The 19,318-nt window shown below is 38.5% G+C and overlaps 1 protein-coding gene across 1 annotated transcript; it reads right to left on the minus strand.

The window, feature by feature from the left end:
- Nucleotides 1-564: 564 nt before the first annotated feature.
- nxt2 (nuclear transport factor 2-like export factor 2) lies at nt 565-19,303 on the minus strand. Its single transcript, XM_039765812.1, has 4 exons — nt 19,056-19,303; nt 16,077-16,163; nt 11,185-11,329; nt 565-1,607 (listed from the first exon to the last, which is right to left on the minus strand). Exons 1-4 carry the CDS (start codon nt 19,065-19,067, stop codon nt 1,423-1,425), a joined length of 429 nt encoding a protein of 142 aa, XP_039621746.1. The 5' UTR covers nt 19,068-19,303; the 3' UTR covers nt 565-1,422.
- Nucleotides 19,304-19,318: the final 15 nt, after the last annotated feature.

The raw sequence follows: 19,318 nt of genomic DNA on the forward strand, positions 1-19,318 counted from the left end.
TCTTTTTGTATTCTCACTTTGAGAAGTAAATAGTAACAAGACAGGGGACTACCTGGCGACACAGTGCAATGCAAATTTAAGTCTGGAACACCAAATCCAAAGCAAGTGACAAATTTAACATTTCTTCCTCCTTGGATCCTAAGGTGACTGACGCAGTGCATCCATTTTTAAAGATGCTTAATCCAATTTTAAGATGCTGGCAGCCTTTTACCAGTAAATTGAAAAAAAATCTGAGTACTGGTAGTCCAAAAAGGATTTGCAACACAGCTACTTAAGCAACCCATTTTACAAAATAATATTGTCATATTGGTTATTTTACAATTTGTATACATTTGAAAACATTTCACTGTTTTCTAACAGTTCTTAAGTTTATTATAACCTTGTAGTTTCCTCACATTTTTATAATCCACATTGTTTACAAAGTGAGATGTTTGACTTAGCTCAATAATGGAGGTTTCAAAACCCTTCAACATGCCTTCCCCCTCTTCCTCCCATTTATTCTGCATCCCATTTAAAATTAAAAGCAAAAAATTAAAAGTTTGAGTAAATTAAATATCAGTCAAATGGTCTTTAAAACCCTTTTTGTTTTATTTCTAATCATACATTTGTATAGGGTGTGAAAAGTCATACCAATGTAGCCTCCTTTTAGTTAGTTATAAAAGGTGAACCTAAACACAAGAACCTTCAATGAAACCAGCATGCCAGTACTTGCTCAGTCATATTTGGTTTGAGGCACACCTTCAAATAGCAACATTGTTGCACATAATGTTAAAATTATACATTTTTAATGTACACACAATTCAACCACAGGGGTTTTGCTTCCAGCAAAAATGCAATAAACGATCACACAAGGTATAATTAGGTTCTCACATGACATGATCAATGTAAATGGAAGTTTTTTGAAGCAGTTCAGTTTGATTTTTAAGTTTAGTATTTTTTCTTTGAGTGAAATGGCTACTTTTAATAAACAAAAATACATAATAATAAAGTGGTACACCCATTTAATTGGCAGAATCCCTGTGGTTTTAGGTTTCCTGTTGATAAAGTGATACACATTTCCTTTGTTTGGATCACAGGAATTCCTGTGGTTAACAACTTTTAAACTAACCAGGAAAAAACATTTGCAAAATACATATACGTAATTAATCCAAAATGCATATTATAAAAACATTTTTAAAGACTGTAGGATACGACCAAGTAAGCCCTGTTAAAGGAATATTCCTCTTGTCACACATAATCAAATACTTTTCCCTTCACAGTAAATGATTTCATACAACCGCCTACTGTCAGGAGAAATGAAATGCATTGTCGTATGCGACATTAATAATTACAAAAATGTGTAACTGTTGCAGACAAAACACATTTCAGTTTAGCATAAACTACGGTAGGGACATCTTTCACAATTTTCCAAGGAAACGATGACTAACTAGCCCAGTCCTGGAATCGGAAAGAATCACTAGCAATCTTCCACACAGGCAGAGAGTTGGTGGGCACTGCATGTGTTGTCAATAAAAATGTCTGGTTGAAATAGCGGTATTTGCTTCCTTCAAACTTTACAATTCCACAGGTGACCACAAGCACGGTTGGTTGGCCCTGAGTTGCTTGCTCTGGAAGAAAGAAAAGAAAGCACAACAATGACATTTCCAGAAGCACAGTAAGCAAGTTTGAGAATATTGTTAAAACGCACAGTTACTATGCCATTCGTGTCTTTTAGTTCCATTTTTATAAGAAAAACATTTCAAAAATCATTCAGTTCAACACTTTTGTATGCTTATTAGACAATTAAAGCATTTTTAAAATTAGCATTTAAACGTTTCAATTACAATGAGTTAAGGCAGTTTACCATTGGGACATGGCAGAGCGGACTGCTGAAAAATGGGGTTCTGCAGTCATAGGAATAAAATTATAACTCCGTCGTTTCAAATATAACAGCCATTTGCACATTAGTATTATCTCGGCTATATTTTTTTAAAACAATTTAATGGTTCCTTGAGAAACAAGTTATCAATATCAATCAAAAACATGAATTTATTGGAATATGTCCAAACATTTGAATGCAAGTACGTATTAAGATTTTATTAGAAAACAGACATGCTAATTGCACTCTGCAGGAGTAGGCAGGTTTATTTTCCATCACAGTATAACTAAAATGGACAACTCTAGTAGCTGCCAGCCTAACAGGAAAGCCAGAGCATCATTACTTTATAGCAGGCTAACCATTTACTGGGCGCTAGGATGATGCTTGACGTTTATAGCAATCTGATGTTATTGCAAGCACAAAGGACCTTAATCTGAAGGAAGAGATACTACTAGGTTTCTAAATGATCAGGATCTGATCCAGACATATTTTGATAGAAGCCTAGCATACTGGGAGGGACGTGTGACACATGCCTGTTAACCTCCAAAGAGACAAATGGAGAAATAATTGAAGACATTCTCCTTTTTTAGTTGCCAAAGGGCTGTCGTAAAGGTCTAAAATAACAGCCACTGCCAGCTGACCTATGCATGAGCAAAGTCATCCCACTGCTGCTTGAGCTTAGGCTTATGATCAAGTGATTGATTTGTCTCTCTGTCTCCACAGGAAAATTTGGCGCTTTACAAAAGCTCCTTAAATAAATATACAGACAGACACACACAGTATGGTCTGAACAACAGAACAACTAAAAAGAAAGAACTTCCAACTTGGCTGTCACAGTGCCCATGAGGAATCATGCAGAAATACTGCTGTTGGCATACACGAGCGTCAGTAGCGTTTCTGAACACACTTCTGCTGAACAATTCATTGGCAGAAAGTACTCAGTTGTTAGTGTGTCAAAGAGAAGATGTGCAGCATTTCAGTTTTTTGTGTTCATTTTTTCATTTCTTACTACCTCCCCTCCCAGGGGCCCATAGTGTGGCCCATAACTGATCCAGCCTTTTTAATTTGCTTGTTGATTTGGTGGGCCTATCTTGAAGTGATGTTACCAGCCAAGAACACCACAATGTAGAAAATTGCTGTTGGCATCACAGAGTTATAGAAGATGTAAAGGATGTCACTTCCCACATTAAAAGAACAGTCACCCAAGGGAAAAAAAAAAAAAAAGATCCTGCGCTGTCCTTTTTATAGTGCCTCTGTGTTACAAGACCAGGAGAGCCTGTCATTGATGTGGACTCCCAAGTACGTGTAGGAGTGGACCGCCTCTATATCCACTCCCTGAACAGTGACCGCTTCACTGGTTTTGGTGATGTTATGTTGCAGACAATTCTCTTTCCATCAAAAAACACAAACTGACTTCTGTCCTCTGTCTCGTCTCATCTCCTTTATTAAATACACCCCATTAGTGTAGAATCATCTGAGAAGTTCTCTAAGTGACATGGCCTGCTGTTAGATTTCTCGTCTGAAGTGTACAGAATGAAGAGAAAAGGAGACAGGAGTGTTCCTTGAAGTGCTCTAGAGTTGCTCACATCCTTATCAGAGACACAGTCCGAGTCTCAAACTGTGGACTTCCTGACCAAAAGTCTATTTATCCAGGACACCATAGGCTCATCCCCCTGCATATCACTAAGATTACCTCTTAACAGGGATGGCTGGGTGGTACTAAAGGTACTGGGGGAAAGAAACACAATCCTTGCAGTGCCACCCGCTTTGTCCAGTTGAGAATAAGCCTCATGGAGCAGATGGACAAAAACGGGAGTAGAGGATGCAGTTATTAAATTGGCAAATTACAGCGAGTCCAGGTGGTCTATCACAGTACATTGACCTGCACACACATTGGCATATAAGGGCGGTCAGCAACTCTCTTCAGTGAATGCCTTTTTCCACAAAGGTCCACTCAAAGTCATTACTGAAAACACCAGCCAGCCTTTTACTTGATTAAGCTGCCACAAGTTTGAAATACTCTACTAACTAAACAAGCCGATACAATAATGTGCATAGTGTATTTACAATTCCAACAAACACTTTGCACTCACTAGTCTGTCAGTCAGTCATTTTCCAACCTGCTATATCCTAACTACAGGGTCACAGGGGGGTCTGCTGGAGCCAATCCAAGACAACACAGGGGGCAAGGCAGGAAACGAACCCCAGGCAGGGCACCAGCCCATCACAGGGCACACACACACACTAGGGACATTTCGGATCGCCAATGCACCTAACCTGCATGTCTTTGGACAATGGGAGGAAACCAGAGCACCCGGAGGAAACCCACGCAGACACGGGGAGAACATGCAAACTTGATTCCCGGGAAGCGAACCCAGGTCTACTTACTGCGAGGCAGCAGTGCTACCACTGCACCACCCGTTTTACCTAGTCTGTTCACATTATTCACATCTTCATCAGCTTTTCTTCACATAAAGAGAAAAAGTAAACTTTTTAGCACTGTCCCATTTATATAGAAGTTTTCGGGACAATACTAAATCAAACCTAGCTTTAGTTTAATAATTTTTTACATTTCTTTCAGCTGCTGTGTGTAGATGAAATTGGAATTTCTTCCATGTCATTCGCTGTGGAACACAACCATAAGCCAAATTCATTGATAAAATAAGTTACTGATTTACAAGGATGTAACAAGGTTCATTTTATTTTACTTTGAGACAAGCACTTTCAGACAAATCTAGATGAATACTAAATAAAAAAAATGAATAAATTAAAAATAAAAAACTTGCTGGCATAACCAAAGTGGCTACAAGAGATATTCTGTTCTACCCAAATCGTGAAATGTCAAGAAAAGTAAACTTCTTTAGCTTCTGTGTGGTCTATTTTTCAATTTGTATATTGAGGTGTAAGAAAAAGCCTGGGTAAGCCAAGTGTAACAATCCATTCTATTAAATAAAGACACACTGAGAAGTACTACTGGAGGAGGCAACCTGCGAGTTTCACCTCCAGACTGATGTACAGTTCGTTAGGTTTCTCTTTGGGATACACCACTGTAATTATCCAGTCACTTTTACTGTAGTAATAATTAGTATTCTCACCTTGTGTGCCTCCATGTCTAAGCCAACGTGAATTGACTACTTGTCTAAAATTGGGGTGTCTGAAACACACTACTATAGGTCTTGAACTTGACAGTCTTGACCTTAGCATTGATGTGTCTTCACTAATGATGTAACCAATGTCAGAACTTTATTGTGCCATTCATTTTCTCCACCATCATTTTTATTCTGCTTTTCCTGGTGAATGCGGCAACACCTAAACTGAAATCACCTGGTCACCGTATCCCAAGGAACCTCCTCCAGCTCCTTCTGGGAATTTCTGAGATGATACCAGAGAAATCAAGAGCTATACAAAAATCATATATGTATACACCTCACTGCAGCGCAGAATGTCAATATTGATGCAGTATGAACATTTGTCCATGGGCAGATGTAAACCTGTATAGACAGTAAATTTGCTTTTCTTTTCCTTTCCCTTTGCCAGCTGACCGTAATTATTAATTTTATATACAGTATATCTCAAATATATTTTAATTTACTGACTGGTTTTACAAGAAATTCTTGGCTAGTTGCAGAAAATGGTTTTCATAAATTAATTCATGCCATAGCCATGAGGCCCAGAAAAATTCAGCCTTGATCTTACTGGGGTTTTGTATACACATACAGTGCATCTGATATCTTTGCTGTGTGCTTAGGGTCGTTGTCCTGCTGAAAGATGAACCGTTGCCCCAGTCTGAGGTCAAGAGTGCTCTGGAGCAGGTTTTCATCCAGGATGTCTCTGTATATTCCTGCAGTCATCTTTCCCTTTATCCTGACTAGTCTCCCAGTTCCTGCCGCTGAAAAACACCTGCCACCACCATGCTTCACTGTAGGGATGGTATTGTCCTGGTGATGAGCGGTGCCGGTTTTTCTCCAAACGTGACGCCTGGTATTCACACCAAAGAGTTCAATCTTTGTCTCATCAGACCAGAGAATTTTGTTTCTCATGGTCCGAGTGTCCTTCAGGTGCCTTTTGGCAAACTCCAGGTGGGCTGCCATGTGCTTTTTACTAAGGAGTGGCTTCCGTCTGGCCATTCTACCATGCAGGCCTGATTGGTGGATTGCTGCAGAGATGGTTGTCCTTCTGGAAGGTTCTCTCACCACAGAGGACCTCTGGAGCTCTGAGAGAGTGACCATCGGGTTCTTGGTCACCTCCCTGACTAAGGCCCTTCTCCCCCGATCGCTCAGTTTAGATGGCCGGCCAGCTCTAGGAAGAGTCCTGGTGGTTTCGAACTTCTTCCACTTACGGATGATGGAGGCCACTGTGCTCATTGGGACCTTCAAAGCAGCAGAAATTTTTCTGTAACCTTCCCCAGATTTGTGCCACGAGACAATCCTGTCTCAGAGGTCTACAGACAATTCCTCTGACTTCATGCTTGGTTTGTGCTCTGACATGAACTGTCAACTGTGGGACCTTATATAGACCAGTGTGTGCCTTTCCAAATCATGTCCAATCAACTGAATTTACCACAGGTGGACTCCAATTAAGCTGCAGAAATATCTCCAGGATGATCAGGGGAAACAGGATGCACCTGAGCTCAATTTTGAGCTTCATGGCAAAGGCTGTGAATACTTATGTACATGTGCTTTCTCAGTTTTTTTATTTTTAATAAATTTCCAAAAACCTCAAGTAAACTTTTTTCATGTTGTCATTATGGGTGTTGTGTGTAGAATTCTGAGGAAAAAAAATGAATTTAATCCATTTTGGAATAAGGCTGTAACATAAAATGTGGAAAAAGTGATGCGCTGTGAATACTTTCCGGATGAATTGTACACACTAGTCCCATTCTCTTAGTGGGTTAACTCAAAATCAAACAGTTGCAGCCATTCCATGGACCGTGGAAAGCATCTGCCACCACCAGTCACAATACAGTTAGGTCCATAAATATTTGGACAGAGACAACTTTTTTTCTAATTTTGGTTCTATACATTACCACAATGAATTTTAAATGAAACAACTCAGATGCAGTTGAAGTGCAGACTTTCAGCTTTAGGGGCTCAAAAGTAATTGGACAATTGACTCAAAGGCTATTTCAAGGGCAGGTGTGGGCAAGTCCATCGCTATGTCATTATCAATTAAGCAGATAAAAGGCCTGGGGCCTCATGTATAAACGGTGCGTACGAACAGAAATGTTGCGCAAGAACTTTTCCACGTTCAAATTGCGATGTATAAAAACTACACTTGGCATAAAGCCACGCACTTTTCCACGGTACCTCATGCCTTGTCGTACGCAAGTTCTCCACTCGGTTTTGCAAACTGGCGGCACCCAGCGTCAAAGCAATGCTACTGTTCTTGTGTGATTACTCATTATTTTCATGACGCGGCTTTATAAATACACAGAAACTAACCGCATATTGTTTATTAGTGTAATGCATCTGATTGTAATTAACTAGTAACAATATAATGGTCCAGGGAACAGCCATAGTATTCCAAATACCATAACTGCTTTAGCGTTGTTACTCTCACTTCTTCTTCTTCTTTCAGCTCCTCGTTAGGAGTTGCCACAGCGGATCATCTTTTTCCATATTACTCTCACTGCACGACTCGGAGTATTTATATCACTGTATCTGAGTGTGAATCACAGCAGCAGCTGATCGGAAGAAATTATCGGTATACAGCTTCAAGGACACGCTGTCTCAGCCACTGCAAAACGTTTTAAAGCCTTTCCTGTACAGACCTTGCGGTTCAGAAACAGTTTAATCCCAAGAACTTTAAATGCACTCAATCAATTGCTCCTTGTAGAACGGTTTGTACTTATAAGTACAATCACCACACTGTAAACTTGCACTACAGTTATAATATCTCACAACCTGGGCCACTTTATAAAGCGCGTATTTACATATGATGACGATATCATTTTGAAGGTGAAATGCAGCAAAATATGTTTGTTAAATTATACACATAAAACTTTAACTTCATTTAAATAATCTATATTCTTCACTGGGAGTGTCGTGAAGGATAGAATAATTAAACATGTACTACGAAGATATTTCAATGTTCTTTAAGCGTTTTGAAGAATCGGCGCTAAGCTTACAGATGGCTTAACGTCTATTACAGAGCTGATTGTATGGCGATCGGTTACTTGGGGAAAGAAAAGCAAGGACTCTTGGGCGCTACGCAATATATATTGAATATAAAACAAAAGAGAAAATAACAACACAGCTAAAAACGCAGCGACAAATTTCGACAAAAGATAAATGCTTGTCATGAGCACGAGGCTCATGAAACACGTTTAATAATGTGCTTTAGCTCTTATCATCATGAAAATGACATCACCTATACATCTCAGTATTTTAGTTATTCAGAGAGCTGTAATATCACAAATGTAATGGACTCTGTGTCCAGTTGGAGGAAGAGAGCCAGTTTAAGAAGCAAGTAGTGATTCACACACATTGATCTTCTACTCGTATGTGATCTAATACAAAACAAAGCATTTAACGTGCTACTTTAATTACGATGTGATTTGAGAAACTGGTTAATTAAACGATTTTAAGATGAAGTTTATAATGTTCTACTTTAATGACAAAATAAACTACGTGATTAAAGTGGAAATGTCGAGATTAAAGTTGACATTTGTGCTTTTTCCCCACCGTGTGCCTTTTTTCTCTGTACCCTAATAAGCTTTCATATGACACTCGGACAGTGGGCTTACAACTCTTCTTTTCACGGCAACTTTGATATGTGACTTCTTTTTTATTTCTGGCACTGTGCGATTTTGTGAATGTGAGCTTTCAAGTTTCTCCAACATGCTATGTCACTCGATCAAGTTCATTTTGTTGATTATACCACGGTTTATTTGAACAAATAGTATGTTTTTCCTTTGCCTCCACTTGGTATTCGCTGAAATTCTTATATTTTCCCCAAGCTTTTCCCATTGTCTTTTCACAGAAGGCTGCGCTTAAGGGCGATTTATATTCATTTGCATATTCAAGTAGGCGTAATTCTGGGAGGATTTGGGGCGTTACATAATGCGCGTGCACGAGCGTTAGTTTTCACGCTGATTGGGATTTATGTAGCGGAAGAACGTGGAAGTTGATGCGCGCACAGATTCCTGCATCTGGATTTTTCTGTGCGTAAGCACATTTCGGCTTTTGTACTTACGCCATGTTATAGTGAGAGTTCTACGCACGGCGTTATACAGGAGGCCCCTGGAGTTGATTTGAGGTGTGGTGCATGTGGAAGATTTTGCTGTGAACAGACAACATGCGGTCAAAGGAGCTCTCCATGCAGGTGAAAGAAGCCATCTTTAAGCTGCAAAAACAGAAAAAACCCATCCGAGAAATTGCTACAATATTACGAGTGGCACAATCTACAGTTTGGTACATCCTGAGAAAGAAAGCAAGCACTGGTGAACTCAGCAACGCAAAAGACCTTGACGTCCACAGAAGACAACAGTGGTGGATGATCGCAGAATCATCTCCATGGTGAAGAGAAACCCCTTCACAACAGCCAACCAAGTGAACAACACTCTCCAGGGGGTCAGCATATTGATATCCAAGTCTACCATAAAGAGAAGACTGCATGAAAGAAAATACTGAGGGTGAACTGCAAAGTGAAAGCCACTCATAACCCTCAAGATTGGACTTTGCTAAAGAACATCTAAAAAAGCCAGCACAGTTCTGGAAAAACATTCTTTGGACAGATGAAACCAAGATCAACCTCTACCAGAATGATGGTAAGAAAAAAGTATGGAGAAGGGGTGGAACAGCTTATCCAAAGCATACCACATCATCTGTAAAACACGGTGGAGGCAGTGTGATGGCTTGGGCATGCATGGCTGCCAGTGGCACTGGGACACTAGTGTTTATTGATGATGTGACACAGGACAGAAGCAGCCAAATCAATTCTGAGGTGTTCAGAGACATACTGTCTGCTCAAATCCAGCTAAATGCAGTCAAATTGATTGGGCGGCGTTTCATGATACAGATGGACAATGACCCAAAACATACAGTACAGCCAAAGCAACCCAGGAGTTTATTAAAGCAAAGAAGTGGAAAATTCTTGAATGGCCAAGTCAGTCACCTGATCTTAACCCAATTGAGCATGCATTTCACTTCTTGAAGACTAAACTTCGGACAGAAAGGCCCACAAACAAACAGCAACAGCAGAGCATTAGAAAGGAGGAAACCCAGCATCTGGTGATGTCCAGGAGTTCAAGACTTCAGGCTGTGTTTGCCAGCAAATGGTTTTTAACCAACTATTAGAAATGAACATTTTATTTCCAGTTATTTAGTTTATCCAATTACTTTTGAGCCCCTGAAATGAAGGGATTGTGTTAAAAAAATGCTTTAGTTGCCTCATATTTTTACACAATTTTTTTGTTTACTCCACTGAATTAAAGCTGAAAGTCTGCACTTCAACTGCATCGGAGTTGTTTCATTTAAAAAAAAAAAAAAATTGTGGTAATGTACAGAACCAAAATTAGAAAAAGTTTCTGTCCAAATATTTATGGACATAACTGTATGTGGACATTGCAGCAGAACATGCTACTACAAGAGGCACTGCAAGGAGGCTTGTGATAGGCGTTTGGTAATATTTTTAAAATTACTAACCAGTCACTCAAAGTTGATTTAAAACGTTCTGTGAATAGCAACTTTATATTGGATGGCAAGAATAGTGTCAGATTTGCTTTATTATACTACAGTACTATGGATTTTTCTTACTGTGGAAATTTCTACCAACAAGAAGCAGTCCAATGTGATTTACTCACTCAAACACACCATTCTAAATCATTCTCATTCTCTCTAACTTGTCCCCCATAACAGCAGTTTAGCTATTTTGCATAACCTACAAATCCATGCCCCTTTTCCATTTCCTATGTCCTATTCCTACAAGTATGTGTGTGCTTGTTCATGTGCCCTGTGAAGACCCCATCCAGGCTTCATTCCAACTTTTTATCAGGGGTTGCCTGGACAGACTATGGCTCCTTTGACCCAAACCAGGATTAAATGGTTTTAGATAAATGAATTATGCTAAGGTATTGGACCAACTGTGTCATACATTTCATAATTCATTTTATCTATACGTTTACTATCCTAGACTATAATCAAAATGGAAGGAGAGGGGTGAGAAGAATAGGAATACATAGGGAAACACCCAACATTGCCAGGGACCAGAACACCATTTGATTCCTGGGTGATGTAGTGACAGACACATTAATCACTGTTACACCTAGCTGCCCAATAAATATTTCATTTGCATGAAATATTTTTTTCTGCAAATGTAGTACTTACCATGAACAGGCTGGCAGTCCAGGGTGTTCACCCTGAATTCACTACTTGGGAGCATTTCAAAAAACTCTCCAAGGGAGTCTTGGCCGGTTATGGCATTACCATTCCATACCAGGGTGGCTTTATCCATATATAGTTTTGGCAAAACCTGAGAATACACAAAAATGTATACATGAAGAAATACAACTGGTAACATTTAGTCAACTCTACCAAAAGGATATGCAAGTGAATCTTTTATGAATTAAAATAACACAATATGCACTATACATTATGTATATACAGCGTGTAAAAAAACTATTCAGTGTACTACAAGATTGAATCACATAGGATTTAATTAGCCATTTTTGACATTTTTTCATAGTATAAATATAACAGGGAACACAAACCCCAACCTACCATACATAAGTCTTTAAGAACTGACACTCAATTTATCAATTTACTTTGGGTGAATAGTGTCAGTTTCTGAAAACTTACACAGAGCTCATGGCAAAAAAGTCTTAAATGGCTCTTTGACCATTTTGCCTAACAACAAGCTGTTACTCAGTACTAGGGCTGCAATGATTAGTCGATGTAAATCGACGACGTTGACTACAAAAAATTGTCAATGCAGATTTTTTATTGTCGACACATCATAAACAGAACCTTCAATAGAGGTTCCAGTCACAAAGAGCCACATTGGTTTTTGTAACTGCAATGCACTAAATGAACATCTGGGGGCAGTATCATTTGTTATCGTTTGTCAAGACACACACAGTCCTACCAACGCAAACATCCTGGAGCTGTGATGCCGCCGTCTCTCGAGAGGCAAGATTAGCGAGTAAAGTTAGTGTCAGGTTTGAACGTTGATGTTTATACTATAATGTGTATATCAAAGTTTCGACAATGATAGTTAACCCTTAAATCGACACATACTTGGGGGTTAATGCACAAATACTTTTTAGCTGCACTTTAAGTAAACATCACAATTCACAAAGAAATTGCAAAATTTTAATGGAACATGTACTTTTTTTTTATGCAAAGAGCATCACAGTTACTGCAACACTGACAATTTTACACACTGCAAATGAACTGTAAAAACTATAAAAAAATAAAAAAAAACTACTGCAATAACATATTACTATATGTTCAATAGGGCGGCACGGTGGCGCAGTGGTAGCGCTGCTGCCTCGCAGTTAGGAGACCCGGGTTCGCTTCCGGGTCCTCCCTCGTGGAGTTTGCATGTTCTCCCCGTGTCTGCGTGGGTTTCCTCCGGGCACTCCGGTTTCCTCCCACAATCCAAAGACATGCAGGTTAGGTGGATTGGCGATTCTAAATTGGCCCTAGTGTGTGCTTGGTGTGTGGGTGTGTTTGTGTGTGTCCTGCGGTGGGCTGGCACCCTGCCCAGGCTTGGTTCCTGCCTTGTGCCCTGTGTTGGCTGGGATTGGCTCCAGCAGACCCCCGTGACCCTGTATTCGGATTCAGCGGGTTAGAAAATGGATGGATGGATGGATGGATATATGTTCAATATGCAACTGAAGTCATTGATGAAATTCAGCATATCACCGAGCCAACTGCGCCTGAACTGGCTGCATGCAAACACACAGGGGTAAACGCTAATGACTGCAGGCTCTTTTAGTGCAGCAGCTGAATCCCAGAGACAGTGTTGCTGCAGTTCTGCTGGGGCTGGCAGTGGTTGTGAACCGGCTGCTCAACGAATATACGGCACTGACTGATCAGCTCCGCCGTGCTGGCAAATTACACTGAGAAACAACTTTAGCTGGTTGTGGAGTTCAATGAATGTATATCGCCGAATATATGTTGCCACATATACTCAGCTTTGGCATGCTTCTAAATTGCACGGGTAACAGACTTTAGCTGGTTGCGGTGTTCAACAAATGTACTTTTCCGAATATACTCGGCTCCGGTGTGCTGGCAGTAATTACTTTTTACATAGTTTAGTCCATTATTTTTTTTTTATTTTGGCATAATATAGTACATGAGGTGAAAAACATCTTTCTCTGTCTGCAAAATCGTTCTGTATTCCTGCTACCTCTACTCCCTCTGAGCATCTCTTCTCAGCAGAATCTTTTAATAAACTGCACATTATTGTTTTATTTTATTTGAGTTGAAGCTTTATTTACACTTTTGGACTTTAAGACACACCAGTGGCCATTTCTGGTTAAGTTAAATGCACTTTTTGTGTTTAAAGACTATGTGCACTTTAGTTTGTATTGTTTAATGTATTTATTTTTTATTGTGATGGTCACACTAATATAAAAACATTTGATCATTTTCATATTCATATGTTTTAATGGTTATTTTAATTTGATTATTATTAATTTTAATTGTGGTAATGCAGAGACATCAGGGTGACATTCACAGGTGGACAGACGTGAGCAGATGAGGTAAGACATGCACTGGAGCCCAAAACAGGATGTGCAACCACAGATCACAGGCATCAAAATAGTGAAGCATGAAATAATTGTGACTAATCGGGGAAAAAAATAAATAAAAATTGAACAATTAGTCGACTACCAAAATAATCATTAGTTGCAGCCCTACTCAATACACAGCTAAAAATAACAATCATTTCATACTGCTGCATCAAAGAGATATTATATTTTATAATGCTGTTGATTTTTAATTGATTAGCACATACTACCTTGAATATTTTGCTGTTTTTATTGCATTTCATACAGAGATTTCAAAAATGGGACCTAAAATTAGGTCTCCACCATTTGATGGGCAGACAAACAAGTCAAGGCACCAAAGTAGGGCGACATGCGACATTCTAGTTTTGCTGCTATTGTTTGTAAACCTCATTCAGCGTTCTATTAATGCAGTTACTTAGGTCTATGTGGAAATGTTGCACATTTGGTTCACAAACCCCAACACTGCAGTACTATAGAATACTTAGTCAGCCAACTGAACAAAAATGACAAAAACAAAGCTTTGATTATAGGACAAAAGAAAGAAATTACAAAGCGGAGGTTCTTGTCATGATTTTTGATGCAACTTCTGAATACCTTCTCCTGATGTGTTAATTTAGTGTCTGATAAAATAATGAAGGACCAACAGGACTGATTACTCACTCCCTTTAGCTTTCTAGTTTATCTATGCTTGAATATCAATAACTGAAATCGCCGTAAGACTGCTAACAGTCCTAAAAATAAAATGATTTAAAAGACCTTTTTAACAAACATCTATCTTGTTTAATTTGTTGCAATGAACCAGAGGGGACAGGTAAAGATGCCAAGTCTGTTAAATGTTACTAAACACAACAGAAATGTATAATCAGAGGAACATACTCCGTTTTAGTTTTGTCAAGAACTTTATATACCATTAAACAAATTATTTTTCTGCAACAAACTACCTTTCTGTATTAACTGAAATTGCTATACTGGTAATGGGAATACCGTTAAGAAGCTGTTAAAGGATATCATGCATACTTACACTACAGAAATGGATTTTGCGATAAAGGCTACCAACAAAATCAAATCAAAATGTCCCTATTCATAAGTTAATGCGCATTTGATCAATCTCAGACAGCCGATGCAAAGGTTCTGCCAAATCACATCCCAGTAAGCCTTTCAAACAGTTTCTCTAACTTTAGAAATATAATGCGTATGCCCAAATAGAGGTTAGCACTGCTGCCCAACAGCTCCAGAGAGTGGTTTGAACCCTTGTACATTTGTAGTTCTGTGTAGAGTCTACATTATAAAACTATTGAATGCAAAACTTGTACTACCTGTTATGGGCTTAAAGAAACAAAGTGAGACACAAAGAAAGATTGTTACCACAGGTGGATTTGCTTCCATGTATAAAATAAAAACCAATTGATAAAGAAATACAGTAAAAACTATGATGGAAGAACATTACTTAAAATCACACCAAAGGATGAAAATTTTAACAAGAAATGTGATGTATCAACCAAAACAAAAGGATTTCTTTAAGTCATTTTCAAAAGTCCTGTTTCCTTAGAGATGAAAGGATGAGCTACAGTCTAATGAGAAACTGTCATCTGTAACACAAAGAAAAGCGGTTTCAAAACAAAAAATCTTTAAGAAGGTACACTTTTCCTCTTGGCAGCACGGTAGTGCAGTGGGTAGCACTGCTGCCTCGCAGTAAGAAGACCCGGGTCCTCCCTCTGTGGAGTTTGCATGTTCTACCCGTGTCTGCGTGGGTTTCCTCCAGATGCTTCGGTTTCCTCTCACAGTCCAAAGATATACAGGTTAGGTGCATTGATGATCGTAAATTGTCTCTAGTATGTGTGTGTGCCCTGCGGTGGGCTGGCACCCTGCCCGGGGTTGGCTGCAGGAGGCCCCTGTGACCCTGTGTTAGGATATAGCGGGTTTCCCCAATCCCCATTTTCCTGCGGTGTCTGCGATTTCACTGTACGTCAGTACAGCCTCTTGCACAAATTGATTTACTGGAATTATAAATAGTTTAAACAACATATTGAGGACTTGTAGAAAGTAGTATACAAAAGAAAGCCAAACCTATCTTTTGTTATTTTGGAAAAAAACAATTGATTGTCCCAGTAACATGTTCTATTAATGGAGAAATACACATTTAAGTATTTAAGTTCTTCTTTCATACATCTTCAATTCACCGGCAAGCTTAGCACAAAGAACAATAATTGCAGAGAAAAACACTTATGGAAGTGGACGAAACACACTAATAAACTTTACATTCAACCCCTAATTTGACCTTTTCAGATTTACACAGGCAGCTCAGATACGGTTTATAGCTTTTCAACATCAGCATTATCATGAAATAAAATCTTAAGTAAGTGCCTGTCTAAGCAAAAGAAGTATATTGCATGCAATTATGAGACCATCTACAGCATTTTAATAATACATATGGACATTTTGCTGTGTGTTGCTCTGAATTACTTCAAAATAAATAGCACCCACCCTTCTTCTTTTATCGATTGTTTCATAGTAAATGTTCACAAATTCTTCTGCAGCTCTGCATGCCTGGTCAACAATCATTTTAAAGTCCTGTAAACAGAATGCATACAGTTAAAAACTATGCAAGAGTCACGCTACTTGAAAAAAGGTGAATAATTCAGTGTAATTACAGTACAGCACACTACATTCATAGTGGAAAAATATAAATGATAATCTCAGATGCAGCGCTTCTTTACATCTTGCTTACCAGTTCATACAGCAACATCTAGAGCACTTAGTACAACTGTCCACTGTCTAAGTTGAAATAACAAGAGAAACGATCCTCAGATTTCAGGAACTTGCAAGTTACTCTGAATTAATTTCCAGATTTGAAGGCAAACACTTCATCCTTCTTGACAGTTATATTTTCAAGACAGCAGAAGAAAATAAATACATAAACAAATAACATCAGTCAAAAAAGGAAAATGTGAACCCTCCAATAAAATATAACTCCTCTCCTTTGCAACATCTTTATAGTGATGGTCAAACTGGCAATTACACTTCCTTGAAAAAGGAAATACCTTTAAACTGTCATTAACGTATAACAAATACAATCGACACAGTCCATGAAAAAGATTGCACTTACAAACATATAAATATCTAAAATAAACTCCCTGTAATATCCTTTGAGTATGGTATATCATATAATTATCACTGTCCATATTAGTTCTTCTACAGCTACTCCTTGTGCAAATGTACTGTAAAAATAGTATTTTAAGTTTAAAAATGCACTCATCACGAAGGCACTACTTTCAAATATTAACTAGAAATAAGATAATCTTTTTTATTATTCTCTGATTTGATTTTTCACTTTTGCCAAATTTAAAAATGCTAATACATTCCTACATAATTGTAAGCATATTTTCTTGAAACCAGCAAATGTAGCACCTCTGGTATTAAAATGAACCATCACAAGGGCTACACAAAACCCAGATGATTTGCTAAAAAAAAATTTTATTGCTGTGTCTGTTTTAGAAGAGGTTAAAGATGTAAAGAGATTTCATTTGGGACCCTTCCAGTGGGTGATATTCAATAATTTTAACTGAACTGGGCTCACATTTTTCCATTTTGGAATCTTTCAGGGTATAGGAGGCATCAGCATAAACAGCAATTACTGACCTGCTACAGCTCCGAATCCTTAAAAAACAAACAGTCAAGATGACTTCAGCAAAAATGCCCGATTACAGGACATGGCTCATGTATATCAGGCTTCACTGTCCCATAATGCTTTGTTACTAAGGAAACACACTGTGTGCAAAAGTCCACATGACCTACCCTTTCTCCTTTGCCCATTCCTTCCAAAGCCCCAACAATAGATTAGAATTGGGAGGAACAGATGTTTGAAGCAATTTTTACATAATCATCATTAAAATGCGACTCACAATGCATTAAGGATTTGTAGCACAAGTCCATCTATCCACAAGCTTCTTAATCAAGTTCAGAGTGTTTGGGGTTAAAAATGATTCAATATTTTTAGATACAGAATCAAATCTCTCATCTAAATTTATGCAGGTATTTAAGATCGACAATGCAACAAGATTTTCTGAAAAATTATTGTACTTAAATGTAGAGACCAGAAGGGGACTACGTGGAACTGCTCACTAATACAACGATTTAATGGACACGAACGGAGGTAATCAACATGCTTTTCTTGCGTCTGCCAGGGCTCTTCTCCATGTTCTTGGGTTTAATCATCTGCAACACTAGCAACCTCAAAGACATAAAAGCCAGGTTTAACTTTTTTTCTTTGCATTTGTCAGTAAATCAAAATAATAATATTTAATTCACGTAGCACCTTTTTCATGCGCAAAATCAGGCTAGAATTTCAACACCCTGCCCTGGAGGCAGCAATGCGAAACAGTGAATGCACAACAATAAATTCGGGGAGATGCTTACTTTTCCAAAGGGAATGGGATTGATATGATACTCATGAAGAATTCTACGTTAGTGCAAATATTATTGTGGTCATTACAGGCTGTAATAAAAACAAAAAAAAAAAAACCCTTGTGATACAACACCCAGGGTTGGACCCCCCCTTTATGCACCCAATGATGCCAGTGAAAGCTCTTTGAAATAGCAAACATATATGTAGTAGTAAACAAATAAACAAGTCTCTTCTAAGGCTGAATGACAAAAAAAAAGAAAAATCCGCTTTTTGCATGAGGTCTCCTTTTATGCTTAAGTCGTACTGATGCACAGTACCTTAATTCATTTCGAGATTATCAGTAAATTGGAACCCAAGTTCTCCTTATTAATTAACAGACTACATTCAGGACACAATCAACTTAAGATCGTATTTTGTTCACAGCTGTGATGCGATGATGCTTAGTTTCATTTACAGAATGAACAATTAATATTGAACGTTAAGCCAGCTGTACTCATCGCTCGCTGTTTGGTCGTGTATGGATGATTACCAAATTACATTTAAGTAAATAAAAATGTCAATATCTATCTAACAGCAGAACTACAACTAAATGGACGTGAACTGAAGAATTCCGAGTACAAAAAGCTCCACTAGTGCCCGTTTATGCGGCATATCGCGCAATGTAGGAGCAAGCCACCCGCGATGACCGGTTTTATATTTTTCCCGTTTTCTGAATTCAACACGGCTGCGGTTTCTATCTTTAGCAATACTGTATTAGCTATCAAGATACAGCCCTTTTGCAAGTAATATACAAAATAAAGATGCTCATACTAATGTTTTCATAAAATGATTACAGCACTGAAACACGTTACTTTACAAATAACATCACAAGCAATAAATGCACTGTACAGCATACCCAATTTAGACCCTTTATCTGCTTTTTATTTTTTCTGTAATATCTGTCGACTGCAACATATATATCAACATTATCGACGCCACTTTAAATAAAAGACCATGTTACACCCGCCAGTGAATGAATGAAAACAGTGAACAGTGCAGCAATGCAAATTGAGACTTACCTTACAATCCATGCTCGGTCAATAATTCGAAAATAATCGTCTTCCGGAAAACTTCTCTTGGACTAAACTGGCCGCCCACGTTTCCTGTTGTCCACAAACATTTGACAGAAGCCGTAAATTCTGTGACTACCTCTAATCTACAATAAGTCTTATTCACATATACTTCACAGCATTCAAATTCGGTACTGGCCAACAGGCTTTAAACGAATTACGAAGGAAGCGTCAATGCCCGGCTCTCTTTTATGACGTCATAGAGAACGCTA

The sequence above is a fragment of the Polypterus senegalus genome, chromosome 10 (genome assembly GCF_016835505.1).
Source record: "Polypterus senegalus isolate Bchr_013 chromosome 10, ASM1683550v1, whole genome shotgun sequence".
Classification (NCBI taxonomy): Eukaryota; Metazoa; Chordata; class Cladistia; order Polypteriformes; family Polypteridae; genus Polypterus; species Polypterus senegalus.

Excerpts from the sequence above, each read along its gene's own strand:
- nxt2 (XM_039765812.1), bottom strand. Across the intron at positions 11,330-16,076 it reads CAATCGATAAAAGAAGAAGG|GTTTTGCCAAAACTATATAT; the intron begins GTGGGTGCTATT and ends GTGTATTCTCAG. Across the intron at positions 1,608-11,184 it reads GGACTGCCAGCCTGTTCATG|AGCAAGCAACTCAGGGCCAA; the intron begins GTAAGTACTACA and ends TCTTTCTTCCAG.